Below are 16,309 nucleotides of genomic sequence, written 5' to 3'. Positions count from 1 at the left end.
AGGAGGGGCTGCAGCCCTGCAGCCCATTAGGACGAGCCGCCACTGCACCCTATAGTTTTTTTCATTTTAAATATATTCAAAAGGTATTGGAAAAAAATTCGACACAGGACCGACACATTTCTTTTTAATTTAATAACTTAATGTGCCAACACCCATGCGATAATATTTCATCGGGTACAACACTAGTAATCAATAATCTTGATTATATTCACATATTGCGCACTGTCGACCAAGCTATTTTTTTCTGCACGATACTGTCGAATACTGACGACACTAACACTCGCGAGCAGCAGCGAGTGCAAAATTTACCGACTGGCTCCAACTTGAAGAATTTTAGTGAGGTAGACTTTTTTTGCCAACGTACAAATGCCTGGAATTTCCAGGAGAAAATTATATTTGGCAACCCTAATTTTGAAACTCAACAATCCAGAAACCCCACTCGAGTCCGTCACCAGCGCCACTTGCATGTCAGCCTAGGAAGACCCTCAACTCAAACGGATGTCTACATCTAGGCATCCATTATCCACTATCCACTCTCCAGGAGCTTGTTCTTCTTCCTCCCAAATAGCAATGGAGTGCAGACTTTGTCTCTGCTCTGCTCCAGCAGGGTCCTTCGTCTCCATCCATGACGACCCTCATCCACCACGTTTGGTTCAACGCATTTGGACCTTCTGTCAGCTGCGGGTTAGTTACACACCGCTTGAATCATTGCTATTGTTAATTCGCTAGTCCTCGTAATCGTTAATACCATTAAAATTTGCAGGTTAAGAAAGGTGACCATCTGCCAGATATGATATGCCTTTCTTGTGTCAACAATCTGGAATTGTTCGACAGCTTTCGAAACGCTTGTTTTCAGAATGACACAAAGTCGAGGGAGGAATTAGACAAGTATTTGAAAATCAAGCCGGAGACAGTTATGCTGGAAGATTTAATATGGGAAGATGAGTTGGGTGATGCTATGCCACCCAACATTTGTAGTTCATCAGACGATGGCGAGGTAAGTAAATAGGATTTTAAGCGAAACATTCAATTACTCGAAAATATAAATTCACATGTAAAATGACATCTAATCACACTTTAAAGAAGTGACATATGTTTAATTGAATAACGTTCGGTTTATTTTTTAGACCTCTGGAAGAAAAATTACTTCGAGAGATAATATGGCAGCAATAATAGATACCAATACACACATTCTACCGGAAGAATTACCATTTCGAAAAACTTTAAATAAGATGTGCTCTACACATTCTGAATTGGACCATAAAATAGATTTTCAAGACAAATTGTTTACTCATAAAAACAATCTAGTGACAAAGAAAAACTCAGATACTCGAAGAAAGCTGCATGATGACATTTTTTCAAAATCTTTTAACAGTAAAGATAATCTAAGTGTACACATGAGGGTTCATACTGGGGTGAAGCCATACAAATGTGACATTTGTTCAAAATTATTCCGTAGAAAACAAGAAATTAGCAAACATATGGGTATTCATACTGGGGTAATGCCACACAAATGTGACATTTGTTCAAAAATATTTACTACGAAAGGAAATCTTAGTGCACATATGGATATTCATACTGTGGTAAAGCCTCACAAGTGTAGCATTTGTTCAAAAACATTTAGTATGAAACGAAATCTTAATTCACATATGGATATTCATACTGTGGTAAAGCCACACAAATGTGACATTTGTCCAAAATTATTCAGTAGAAAACAAGGACTCATCAAACATTTGGGTACACATACTGTGGTGAAGTCACTCAAATGTGACATTTGTTCAAAAACATTTACTACGAAACGAAATCTAAATGCACATTTACATATTCATACAGGTGTAAAGCCACATAAATGTAACATTTGTTCAAAAACATTTATTTTGGAACGAAATCTGATTATACATATGGGTAATCATACTGGGGTAAAGCCATACAAATGTGAAATTTGTTTAAAATCATTCCTTAGAAAACAAGGACTCATCAAACATTTGGGTACACATACTGTGGTAAAGTCATTCAAATGTGACATTTGTTCAAAAACATTTACTACGAAACAAAATCTAAATGCACATTTACATATTCATATAGGTGTAAAGCCACATAAATGTAACATTTGTTCAAAAACATTTATTTTGGAACAAAATCTGATTATACATATGGGTAATCATACTGGGGTAAAGCCATACAAATGTGAAATTTGTTTAAAATCATTCCTTAGAAAACAGGAACTCAGCATACATATGGCTATTCATACTGTGGTAAAGCCACACAAATGTGACATTTGTCTAAAATTATTCAGTAGAAAACAAGGACTCATCAAACATTTGGGTACACATACTGTGGTAAAGTCACTCAAATGTGACATTTGTTCAAAAACATTTACTACGAAACGAAATCTAAATGCACATTTATATATTCATACAGGTGTAAGGCCACATAAATGTAACATTTGTTCAAAAACATTTATTTTGGAACGAAATCTGATTATACATATGGGTAATCATACTGGGGTAAAGCCATACAAATGTGAAATTTGTTTAAAATCATTCCTTAGAAAACAAGGACTCATCAAACATTTGGGTACACATACTGTGGTAAAGTCACTCAAATGTGACATTTGTTCAAAAACATTTACTACGAAACGAAATCTAAATGCACATTTACATATTCATACAGGTGTAAGGCCACATAAATGTAACATTTGTTCAAAAACATTTATTTTGGAACAAAATCTGATTATACATATGGTTAATCATACTGGGGTAAAGCCATACAAATGTGAAATTTGTTTAAAATCATTCCTTAGAAAACAGAAACTCGGCATACATATGGCTATTCATACTGGGATAAAGCCACACAAATGTGAAATTTGTTTAAAATCATTCCTTAGAAAACAGGAACTCAGCATACATATGGCTATTCATACTGGGATAAAGCCACACAAATGTGAAATTTGTTTAAAATCATTTCTTAAAAAATATGAATTCACTACACATATGGGTAATCATACTGGGGTAAAGCCATACAAATGTGAAATTTGTTTAAAATCATTCCTTAGAAATAAGGAACTCAGCATACATATGGCTATTCATACTGGGATAAAGCCACACAAATGTGAAATTTGTTTAAAATCATTTTTTAAACAATATGAAGTCACTATTCATATGGGTGTTCATACTGGGGTAAAGCCACACAAATGTGACATTTGCTTAAAATCATTCCTTAGAAAATCGAGTCTCAGTGCACATATGAATATTCATACTGGGTTAAAGCCACACAAATGCGACATTTGTTCAAAATTATTCCGTATAAAAAATGGACTCAGAGAACATATGGATATTCATACTGGGGTAAAGCCACACAAATGTTACATTTGTTCAAAAAAATTTACTACGAAACGATATCTTAGGGCACATATGGGTATTCATACTGGGGTAAAGCCATACAAATGTGACATTTGTTTAAAATCATACATTAGAAAATCGTATCTCAGTGAACATATGTGTGTTCATACTGGGTTAAAGCCACATAAATGTGACATTTGTTCAAAATTATTCTGTAGAAAAAATTTACTCATCAAACATTTGGGTACACATACTGTGGTAAAGCCACACAAATGAGACATTTGTTCAAAAACATTTACTACGAAACGAAATCTTTGTGCACATATCAATATTCATAGTGGGGAAAAATCACAATGAATCGTAAAGGAGGTATGTAAAAATAGAATAGTTTTACCTCAAATTTGTCCCCTTATATTTCATAAAATTTGTAATTTTTTTTTGTATTCAGATTAAAGGTACATATATATGTACATGGGGAAACACTCAAGGACTTTTATTTCCCAAATAATAAGGGGAACATGAAAAAAATTACGATTTTTGTAAAGGAACGTTTCCATAACACAATGGTGGCCGCTGACTCATATTTGCATCATGTTGCTGTCAACGCTTACTGGCCGCTGATGCATATATGATTCTGCTGAACTGCTTCAGTCCGCTGATATATTTTTGTATTACGTTTTCGTCGATCGTTTCTGGTCGATGATACAATTATGTTTCATTTTTTATTTTATATTAGATTTATTTTCTTTTTATTTTAATCTATATATATGTATATATATTCGCAAGTATCTGCGAATATATATAAAGTTTTTTTTAATAATTTTTTGTGCCGGCCCCTGGCGACGTTCAACAGTTTAACCACGCGGCCGCTATAGTGTTAATACAAATATCCCTTTTGAGCGAAATTGCCTTGCAAGTTCTTTCAACTTATGTATATACTTCTGCCAAATTGACTTTTCCTACATAAGCATTATTTATTAAGTCATCGAATCTAGCGTTGAACAGTTCTTTCCAAATGTTGCATTTTCATTTGTAAATGCAGCAGTAGTGCTGGTTCGTTCATTGGACGTGTGTACATACATATGTATGTACATATGTACCTTAACTAGAAGATAAATAATACCTGTCAAAGAAAAGCAATACGAATTATTTTAAATTATGCAAGTCGATTTTCCAAAACTTTTATTTTGTATTTATAACAATTCCAAGCATAAAAAATCATACATAGTTATATTATACTATTATTATTATCTACTTTCGTCAAACATTGTATGTAGGCTTGTACATCACCGATGTACAACCGGCGGTCTAAAATGATTACCATCATCACGAAGTGCTTCATTGAATGTGAAAAATATCTACATATAAATTTGTATGTCAAAATCCAATAACGAATCTACTCACTTGATATCCTACATTGAAATCAATATTTTTCAATAGTTGTATTATTGTTTAATTTTTAGTGTTTCATTATTATTTAACATTTTATCGAATTATTTTTATTTTTCGTATTTATGTCATTGTATTTTATTATTATTTTTATTACTATTTTTGGATTAATCTTGTTTGCTTGTTCCCGGCCATAGTAGTGCTTGGATGCAACCTGTTAAGTTACTATGGTCTAAATTTAATTTGAAATAAATATAATTTTAGAATGTTTATTGTCAAAAATTTTATATTTTATCATACATAAATGACCTTTTTTAAAAAATAGAACGGAATGAAATGACAATATATTTTTATTCCAGTCCATATAAATAATATATACATAGATTATATAAATGAAAGATGAAATAAATATAATATAATGATATTATATGTATATACAAATAATAAATAATTTATTTGTACATATAATAATATTAAATAATAGTAATATTATCGTCCTGTTTAAAATGAAAAAATGTACAAAATTGTTTAATATGATGGGCGGGAAGGAAGTAAAGTAGTAGCCACCAACATAGTAGAATTGGTCCCAACTTACAGGATGGCGACCCAATCTCAACCATGTATAACATACCTACATACAATATATAACATAAACAGGATGATTTTACCAATTTTCACATTTGGCTGGATATTTTGTCTGTTATATCCTAAGTCCATTATATCGAGGCTCTGCTGTATTTACATTAGTGTGACCGCATGTTAAGTGTTTCGAGAAACATGTTCCTCCAAATCTTTCTGTTTTGGGTTTCTTCCACAAATGAATCTTGTTGTGGGTTCTACATTGTCGAATGATCTATGGCATCTCTTTACTTTTATACCAAACCGGGACCATCCGATTGCAAAATTCTCCCGGTGAAGGCATTTTCAAACGTTCATTCATTAATTTCAAATATTATATCGAATATTAATCTTACTGCCAACCAACTTAGTTATAATTTTCCTACATAAAACAGATATAATTTGTCCATTCTAAAAGAATTAAGATATGTTAAATAAAAATAAAAAGTATCATTAATAGCTATTGATTAAATCTTGTTATAAAAAGCTATTTATTGCTATATTTTATATGGTTTGACTATGTGCGCGTCAAATCGATTTGATATTTTGCATACTTACAGGAATAATATATTTTGATCAGTATATTATTACATATTATTTATCTACCTAACAATCAGTATTTTTTATTCCAAAATGATCAGTATTCTATATAAATTCTGGTTAGTAAAAAATACTAACATGTCTGTAGAAAATTTAACGGTTTGGTGATTATTCGCCACAAAGCGCTCTAAGTGCAAAAGTCACTAAAATCTCTATAACAGAACATCTTGCAGCCGAAAAGTCTATTTTAATTGTATCCCCCCCCCCTCCAGGCACAGATATTACAATGATGAAAAATCGTAAACTTAACAAATTACATTTAAGATCCTTCCTTTTATAAACTAGTATTTCCTTTCTTTTTTCCGGTTTTTTTAGTTATTTTAATGTTAAATGAAATTAATTACATATTGCCAAAGAAGATTGAAGAAAAATCTGATTTTCTGTTTGATTTTGAAGTTATAGCGAAAAGCTGTATAAAGAGAAGTATACATAGAAGGTGTGGGTGTATTTACATTAACTTGCTAATATTCAAATATGAAAGAACCGAAAACCGAAACTGAACCGATATATATATATATATATATATATATTTTTTTTTTACTGAACGGAACGAAAAAAATAACGGTTTGGGTCCCTGCTAAAAAGCAATGTTAAATGAAATAAAAAAGCCATCTATGATTGAATTTTCATACTAAAATTTATAATTATTGTTTATTGAAAACCACCATCTGTGTATTTATATTATAAGCTATTAATGTCAAACAGATGGCGCATTTTGGGTATTATTAACTTCAAAAGATTATTGCGTTAAATAATTCGAAATACGAACATATTTATATGTAAATATATACAACTAACGAAACGTTAACTGTCTCCTTTTACGAATGATGGTTTTTGTACTTAACCAGCTGGTGGATAGCTTTCCATCCTGGATCCTTTTATCATTATCATTTGACTATTTATAGCATTTTGCGATAGCTGCTAAAAATTCACAACAGGTGTATTACTAATTTGTACGATTTTTTGCAAACATTTTCTAGTATAGTCATATTCTTTATTTGTATTATGTTTTATTTATTGTGTTAAAATAAGTTTATTATAATAATTGGTGAAAACAATGACTGGGCTTTGATCCCTTTGTCCCTATTAAAAAAAAGGCATTCAATCAAACGGACGAACAGCCCTATGATTTTTTCAACGAGAACAATACACACGTGTATTATATTATTTATTTATTTATTTTATTAATTGAAAAATCAACATACAGGATGTACATAGATATGTATAAAAAAAGCTTATTATCCCTTTGTGTTCCAGTGGTGTACGTATTATCCCTTTGTGTTCCAGTGGTGCCGTGGAATGACCACAATTTCATTATTTTTCCCTAGTTTCCCAGTGGTTTCATTTTGACACCACTTCGATTTTAGCGTTACCAGAGAAAAAAATAAAAAAAAGAGGTTGGGCCACAAAGGGTTATACACATTTTCATTCGACGTAAATATGAAACATACTTTACCACAATCTCTGTATAGTTTGTAATTACAAAATTCACCTCACATGTACAAATATACAGATGTATATGTATAATTAACCTGTCACTAACAAATGCGAAAGGCCGTAAAGCTGCTGTCAAAACAAGATATGGATTGTTGCAGTTATCAATTACAAATTCGATGAATTTTTATTATTATTACTATGTACAATGTGTAAATTTATTATATGGATTTATTTGTATACACCACATTGCAAACTGAATAGTTAGGTATAATTAATCGAAAATGCAATATATGTATATATATGTATTTCAATGTTGTAGCATCGTTAGATGAAGTAAGGTAGAATTTCACGTAGAAATTTGTTTGCAGGTAAATTGATAGACCAATCTCTAGTTTGAAGTTTATAGTGGTTTCTCAAAGACCTACATATATGTATATGTACTACACATTAGGCGGTATACATGTATATGTACTACTAATGTATATACATTAGGCGGTAGCGAAAAGCGTGAATTTTGAATTTTCATCGCTGTACCTAGTGGAAAATTTTTGTCAAGGGAACGTTAAATAAAAAAAAATATATTGATTTTAAACGTTGCTATGCGCCTCCAGCCAATTAATTTTTCGAATTCACAATTTTCTGCTATTGAAATAAATAAACGCTCAATATTCACCTATTGAGGTTTGTTTGGCTCGGTTGTGACAAGTTTTGACTAATTAGCGAGAGTTCAAAGTCGCCGTTTCGCTCGTATGTACATATGTATGTAAGTCCCCATACAAAGCGCGCCGTGCTCTCAATGGGTGTTTGTATGGGGAAAACGCTATTTTCAGAAAATCATCATTTTCTTTCATGTTTCCGTGATTGCTTTGAAAAGAAAAATCACTGAGAGCTTCCTTGGGTATACATATATATGTACCTCTAGTTTGAACACAAAAGATACACAAAAAAGTTACGAATTTTATGACATATGTATAAGGAGGCCAAAATGACCTACATATTTTGTCGCAGAAATTTCATGGATACGCTTGTAAAAGTACTAATTATTCGTAAATAATATGTAATTTTGGCAAAATAGTTATCTTGGGTATGTAAATCTCTTTAAATGAAGATATAAAGGAATAAAGGGAAATTAAGAAATAAAGAACTAAAGGGAAAATTTAGGAAATAAATAAATCTAGGACAGGGCAGTGAAATAAAGGACTGTCCTTTTAAATAAAGGACGTATAGTCACCGTAACTATACTGGGAGGTCTGAAAACCTGCAGCCCATATGGACAGCTCAGATAGCATGTATTTGTACTATACTGGCTGTAGCCCCGCAGCCCATACAGACGAACCGCCACTGGTTTTCTGTCTGTTTTTCTGGTTTACTTTTATTGTGATTAAAATTTTTAACACTACATACACCCCGAAATAATATGATTTATCTATATATATATATATATATATAAAAATGAATGTCTGTGTGTGTGTGTGTGTCTCGAATAGGCTCCTAAACCACTGAACCGATTACGATGGAACTTTCAGGATTTGTTGTATGCATGTCCGGGAAGATTACTGTGAACAAAGCGGGAAAAAACGGGAACGGAAACGGGAAAAACGGGAACGGGTGTCATTGCAACGCTATAATTTAAAATGTTTTTGCGTCGCGACCAACGTGTTCGCTGTCTGCGTTTCTCCGACAAATGGGAATGGGAACGGAAATTTCATGCGTTATACATATGTACATATATAAAATTGAATGTCTGCCTGTGTGTCTCGTTTAGGCTCCTAAATTACAAAATCGATCACGACGGAACTTTCAGCATTTGTTGTAATCATGTCCAGGAAGATTACTGTGAAAAAAAATTGCCTAAAAACGGGAATGAGTGTCATTGCAACGCAATAATTTCAAATGTGCCTGCGTTTTTTCGACAAATGGGAACGAGAACGGGAACGGGAACGGGAACGAGAGCGGGAACGGGAATAGCATGCGTTATTGTGGCATTGCAACGCATGCCGGGTTCAGCTAGTTATACATATATGTATGTAAATGCTGATAAAATTAAAGAGCGACCGATTTAAGTTTGCACACAGGCGTCTGAAATCCTAGGCGCGGCCCTGGCTGTATGTATGTACATACATATGTTGTTTTAAAAAATGAAAATATATTTCATTTCACGATACCATGTGGTGCTCACTGTAAATGGAATATTATATTTTTATTTATGTTTATTATTATTTTATGTCTCATTATACAACGTTCTTTTTATATTTTATTCTGTATGTGTGCCTATTTAAATAAAATAAAAAATAAAATAGATTGTTTATAGTAGGGAGAAAATACGCGAATCTTATTGTTTAGCCTAGATATTTAGGTTCATAATGAAGCTTTTCCATCAACACGAATTGCGATTTAAAACTAATGAGATTACTGAAATGAAGTATTGATTGCAAAGTTGGTCGTACAGTTTAAGATAATATTCTATTCAAATTCAACATTTTATTATTACAATATATAATACTTCGAAGACAAAGGAGGATCTTTCTAAAAATTTTGTAGAATATTATATGTAAGTGGTTTGGTAATGGAGGAGGCGAGTTTGAAAGAACCGATGCGCTTTTCCATTTTCTCCGACATTGGATTGTTTACTGTTTAAAATGCAACTGTGTCACGTTACGTTGCCCAGTAAATGTATTCACTAACCCACCGTTGTTGAAAAATTGCACGTTTTTCATGACAATTTCTACGAGTGATAATCTTCGGCACGTGCATTTATTGAAATGTATATATTTGATTTGAAAATCGGTGGCAGAACGAGCGACACCTATAAAATGCGGAATTGCATCTCGTGAATTATTCATGGTCGAAGCATTCGCAAGTAATCCCCGGCTCAATGAGTTTCATTTGTACTAATTTATGCTTTATAAATACACTCCGTGCAATGCGTGTGCAATATCACCTCTCGTGAATTATGGTATTTTTAAAAGACAATGAATCGAAAATTTAAAAATATAGCCTTTGCATTACTTTTCTCTCTTCTCTTCTTCAAATATGTAGACATATTGTATACCCTGGGGACCTCTTATATCTTTCGAAATTATATATCATACATTTTATAAAAATGTATGATATATAATTGAGATATAAGGTATGATATGAGGATAATACATTTTATAAAAGGCACACGTTGAAGAAAATTATATTAAATTTACAGTGTTCAATATATAATACCACTCGAATTTCGCTGATTCGTATAAAAATGCTGCAAATTTGTCCATAAAGTATGTTAGATGAATTTGGATGGATGAGTATTAGAATTAGTTTAAATCTTAGTACATTGTCTTTTGTTTATCAGTTATTACTTAAGTATTTTAAGGATTATACAATAAGAAATAGAGATATACATACATAGTTATTATACTAGAAATAAGAACAATTTAGCTGTAGGTAGAGTAAGAAAAAAAAGAAGACAGCTGGTGGTGTCTTTTACAGGGGTAAGCTCATGTTCAATGCCCTCCCTGAGTGAGTCAGGTTTCCTAAGACCGAGGATGAATTCTTGCGAGGTGTAAGGAGACACCTCTGTGAAGGACAGTGCATATAAATTTATACATAAAATCCTAGAGCTAAGTATAATAATTGAGAATGTATTTTTTAAATTAGCTAGACAGCAAATTTATATTATAATTATATGTACATATCGATGTTTATTATTGGCCTGGAAAGCGTATCGGGGCTTGTTTACCTGTAAGGCTTTACTGGTATATATAATATATGTAGATGAATAAAATAAAATATAATAATTTCGAAGGAAACGTTTCAAGTTTGTTTTGGCGTTTTCATAAATCCGTGACGTCATCGAAAATCGTGTAAGTCCGTGACGTCATCGAAAAATTCTAATTTTCTCTAACGATATCGATTTCAATTCGGATTTATAGTACATAACTGACTTCAAAAACTTTGGGAATAAAAGGCCGGATCGTGTTGAAAACAATTGTAAGATTTTTATAATATTTTTTTCAAGGAGGTAGTTTGCAATCCGGAGAACAATGAAGAGTTTCAGTCAAATTTATGCCTGGTGATATTTGCTTTGCGCCAAGTACATATCTGTATGTATGTATATGTACATATAAATAAATATAATTTGGTAGAACAATGGCTTATCATCAATATTGCAGATGGTGCAACTGCGTCAGGGTATAATATGTTTGTAATAGGCTTAAAATATGGAACAAAGGTACATATGTGTAGATATAATATAATACTATTCGTATGAATAGTTTGAATTATAAGCGTTGCTAACTAAATATTATGTTTGGCTTTGAAAGCATATGTATGTATCACATTTTCAGAAAATTTTAAAGTTAAAATAGCTATACGTGTGTACATGATACATACATACATATGTGAGTATACGTCCTTTGTTTGAGAGCAAACTCTTGTATTTCATTGCTTTGCTTGTTTATTTTGGAATGAAAGTATTGGCGCGGAGCGTGCGGTCCGTAGAATTAAGCCTGCATTGATTATTTACATAAATAACTGGGACAGCTTTTCCGCGGAAATAAAAGTATTTGAATGGGTCTCACTATGAGAAATGTTTCCCGGCGAAAATCAAGAAAGCGCATTATGAATTTTCAGTCAATGGAACAAACATATTTTATTTTATTTTTATTTTATTAATTGAAAAATCAACAGACAGGATGTACATAGATATGTATAAAAAAACAAATAGTAAATAAATAATATATGTAACATCCGAGTCCAATAATAGATTTTTTACAAAAATGAAAAAGATAAATATATGGAAAACAAATTAAAAAGTAAAGAATAAAGGCATGACAAAATATGTAGAACATTGCATAATTAAACTATAGTATTAAAATATTGGGAAAAGGTTATAAAATAGAATATAAGAAGAAATTGAAATTTACAAATATAAAACAAATGAAAAAGGTTAATACAAAATAAACAAATGAAAAGGAAAATAATGAAAGCTATAATATGATTAAATAGCACATTACATAACTAAACTAAAGTATAAAAATATTGGAAATATTGGAAAAATAGAATAGGAGAAGAAATGAATCAATCGCTCAAGATTCTCTTGATGTTAGACCTGAATTGAACATATGAAATTGAATGCGTGACGAAGCTCCTCGAGTGCAAATAATGACAATATCTGATTCAGTCAGAGTGCATGTGTATATATATGTAAATATGGAACTGTTGCACCACTCACATCTCTCGGTCGAAACGATTGTAAATAGCACGCAAAAAAGCTCCATCAATGCCCCATGACGTCAATAACTAAAACCTGGGTATCTGGGTACGCCGTGTACATGGCTCCCCGATGTGGGCGGTCTCCTACATTTATTCAAATATGGGATACACCGTTATCGATCACCGTCAAGCAAGGACAAATACAAGGATACAATTTTAAAATACATTTGTTAATTTTACGGCAGGGCGTGCTGGACGTTCCATGAATATGTGCAAGGCACGGCCCATTTTTTCGCAATGGTATAGGAACGCATACATTCAACCGATTGCGATGAAACTTACATTAGTTATTGTGTGCATACTCGCGATGGTTTCTGTAAAAAAAAAATCGCCCACAAACGGGAACACTTCAATAAACAGAATGAGTGGCATTGCAACGCATGCCGGGTTCAGCTAGTATATTATAAATACAATCGCTGAATTAAACCTATTTTAAGGTGTTGTGTCCAAAGCCGATTTTTCCCTCGGTCTCATGCTTTTTTTTATTATTACTAGCCTCTTCTTACTTTGTTTTCGATTTTTTTACTTACCTCTTCTTAGCTTGTTTTGTTTGATTTCGTCTGACGAAATTTGGGTTTATATCCGATCGTTTTCAAACTTTGTCATTTTGCTTGGTTTGGTCATCAATATATGTGGAAATCAAGTCCACCATCACGATGGTGAAAAATAATCATAATAGACACGTTTGAAAATACTCTATATTATCTTTCCCGGTGACCCATCATCTATTGTCCACATTGCCGGATTTATTCACACTATTCCGATCGTTTTTTTTTCTCATTTTTGCCACCTTCCCGCTATGTCAGATTTTAATTGTTTAAACTCCTATAACTTTTTCTTTTTTCACTCTATCTACATACATATATATGTACCTATATAAAATTTAATGTCTGTGTGTGTGTGTGTGTCTCGAATAGGCTCCTGAACCACTCAACCGATTACGATGGAACTTTCATAATTTGTTGTGTGCATGTCCGGGAAGATTACTGTGAATAAAAAATGGGAAAAACCTCTTTTACTGATTTTACTGACGCGAAAGTATAGCTATCCCCGCCTTCAACGCATCACGCCTCGAGTGTGACAATAATCGCGCCACGCCTACCTCGCACTCGAATGAACTGAACATTCAAGGCTGTACCCCAAACACACAGCTGATGGCCCACGCCAACAAATATATCTATACCTATGTATATATAAAATTTAATGTCTGTGGAACGGGAACGGGAATTTTTAGTTTTTAGTTTTTATTTATACCTATTTCATTACCAATAATTTAATAAATTGGGTTTCATTTTAAGCCTTAGTGATTTTTTAAATTCTTCTATGTTTTGAAAATCGCTTTTATTTTTATTACTAACAATTTTATACGTTCGCAAGAAAAGTTGACCTTGCAAAAATAGTTGAAGCACAAGGTAAAATTCTGAGCCAGAGCCCGTAAATTTTGAAGTGACTCGACAGCCCTGCATTGAACCACAATGTGTGTAAATATGTCAAGTTGGGACGACTACGCTGCGCTGGTTTTGACTGCTCTTGTACTGGATTTTAAATGAAAAATACGAAAAAATAAATGTGGGTAAAGACTTTTTCTTATACTAACGTACTGAATGTATTGAAAAATGCACAAACTCGCATACACGCGTTCAATCACGCTTGCGCAAGCATTGTTTGTATAATGCAAGCAGGAATATGAAAATTCAATCAAGCGTAGAGTCGCTTGTACAATCGAAATGCTTGCGTAAAACGTCGTTATGTATAGAGACGGTCAAGCATTTTTATTAGTGCTTTCAATCGCGGAAGGTTACTTCAGCACCGGGATTTTACGGTGCTGGAAATTTCCGATCTGAAATATAAAAGAAAAATATTTCAATTGCATGTTTTCATATTTCAATAGCGTTCAATTGCACGTTTTCATATTTCAAAGACGTTCAATTGCATTTTGCAAACTCTCCGGATGTTTCACGCAAAAAATACTCCCATATTGCCGTACAAATTTTGAGAGTTTCGCATTTAATGACTATGAAAATTTATTGAATGTAGTCATTAAATTTTCGGTTCGCATCCATAAATTTCTAAGATTAAAAAAAACAAATCCGAAAATTTAATTAAATAAAGTAAAAAAAATTTCTTTCATTCGTTTTTTACAAATAGATTGTGCCGTCTAGTAATTATTCACCGAAACAATCCACCTAATATATAAAAAAAAAACTCCAATTACATTTACTTTATGTAAAAAATTCGGATGTGACCAACCTACGACTTTATCTATGTATTTGAGGAATTAAGAAGGATAAAAAACAAAAATTAAATAATCGAACTTATGTATGTATATACACGTTCACACATACCGGCTATAAGCATTATTAATACAAATTGAACACTAATGCAGGGAAACTTACACAAGACTAAAGTTCTAATTCCGGCTTACGAATTCCGACCAAAAGCTTATCAACTATATGTAAGTACTATGCTAGTAATTTTCAGCTAAATATGTTCATGGCGTGGAAAGAATCGTTGTCAAACATTTTTGATTTTTCTAAGAGGAAAAAATCCCGCTTCCGGTTTTTTTATATTTAGTGTTTTTTTTTTTCATCACATTGATACAAAAATTATTCTTGAATGTTTACGCGAAGAGCACACATCTTAAAGGGGTCGAAAAAAATAGTGGAAGAAAAAATTGAACAAGAGTACACTGCCACTTTTGGTTGACGGATGCTTACCAACTTTTTATACATAACTTGGTAAAATTTCAGTTCAATAAATTAAAGGATTTCTTAGAAAAACATGAAAAACCTTGATTCTCTAAATTAAAAGTACTACTTTTGGCTTAGGAAAAAATATTGGGGTATAATATTAATAATTTCTATCACAAGTAAGAAATTTGTCCGATTTAATGAGTGGTTTGGGAGATAACAAGAAAGAGGACACCTACATATAAGGGGAGGTACCATTTCCAGTCAACTTAAAAATTTGAAAAAAAATTACGGTGTATCGATAAAAATTTCAGTAATCAATACTAAGTTTCAGTTCGATAGGATGAACGGTGTTCAAAAAATCCCACTGAAACACAATAAATATGCAGACACTCACACAGAAACACAGACACACACACACACACACTTTTTTCTAAATCATGAAAACGTGATCAGTGGTCGATTCAGAGTTCGAATCAGTTAAAATATATTTCAAATATCATTGCATTCCAATTAATCATGCACACTCGTCTAACAGATGGCTCCAAAGCGGCGAGTGTGCTTAACAGATTAATTATATATTACTTATATTATTAAATACGTACTTATAACATACATACATATCGAAACAACATCTGACATCTATTGTCAGACATTAAAAACATCGTACACAATACGAATATTAACATTTATTATGTAACAATACGAAATATTTACATTCAATAATCATCCATAGAGACATCTTTGGAGAGAAAATCTAGCGAAGCCTGATAAATAAGAATAACTCAAGGTCTCGCAATAGAAAATTGGATAGGAAAAGCCAATTTTACAGGAAATCGCTTCAAATCAGAACAAAATGACAAATTCCGATAAGAAACGATGACCTCGACAAACCAAGGTCTGGTCAGCAACGAGACTCCAGTGGGAATCGAACCCACGACACCTAGCACGATAAAATACAACACTCACCACTAG

At 32.4% G+C, this 16,309-nt stretch overlaps 1 protein-coding gene across 1 annotated transcript; it reads left to right on the top strand.

The window, feature by feature from the left end:
• The first annotated feature begins 253 nt into the window (after nt 1–253).
• Nucleotides 254–3,818, top strand: LOC143922593 (uncharacterized). The gene is made up of 4 exons (XM_077445898.1): nt 254–341; nt 431–684; nt 764–997; nt 1,128–3,818. The coding sequence occupies exons 2-4, from the start codon at nt 499–501 to the stop codon at nt 3,615–3,617; spliced, it is 2,910 nt and encodes a 969-aa protein (XP_077302024.1). The 5' UTR covers nt 254–341; nt 431–498; the 3' UTR covers nt 3,618–3,818.
• The last annotated feature ends 12,491 nt before the right edge of the window (nt 3,819–16,309 follow it).

Source organism: Arctopsyche grandis, chromosome 2 (genome assembly GCF_051622035.1).
Source record: "Arctopsyche grandis isolate Sample6627 chromosome 2, ASM5162203v2, whole genome shotgun sequence".
Taxonomy (NCBI): domain Eukaryota; kingdom Metazoa; phylum Arthropoda; class Insecta; order Trichoptera; family Hydropsychidae; genus Arctopsyche; species Arctopsyche grandis.
The sequence above is the reverse complement of the archived record's forward strand: the minus strand, read 5'-3'. Positions and strand labels throughout refer to the sequence as shown.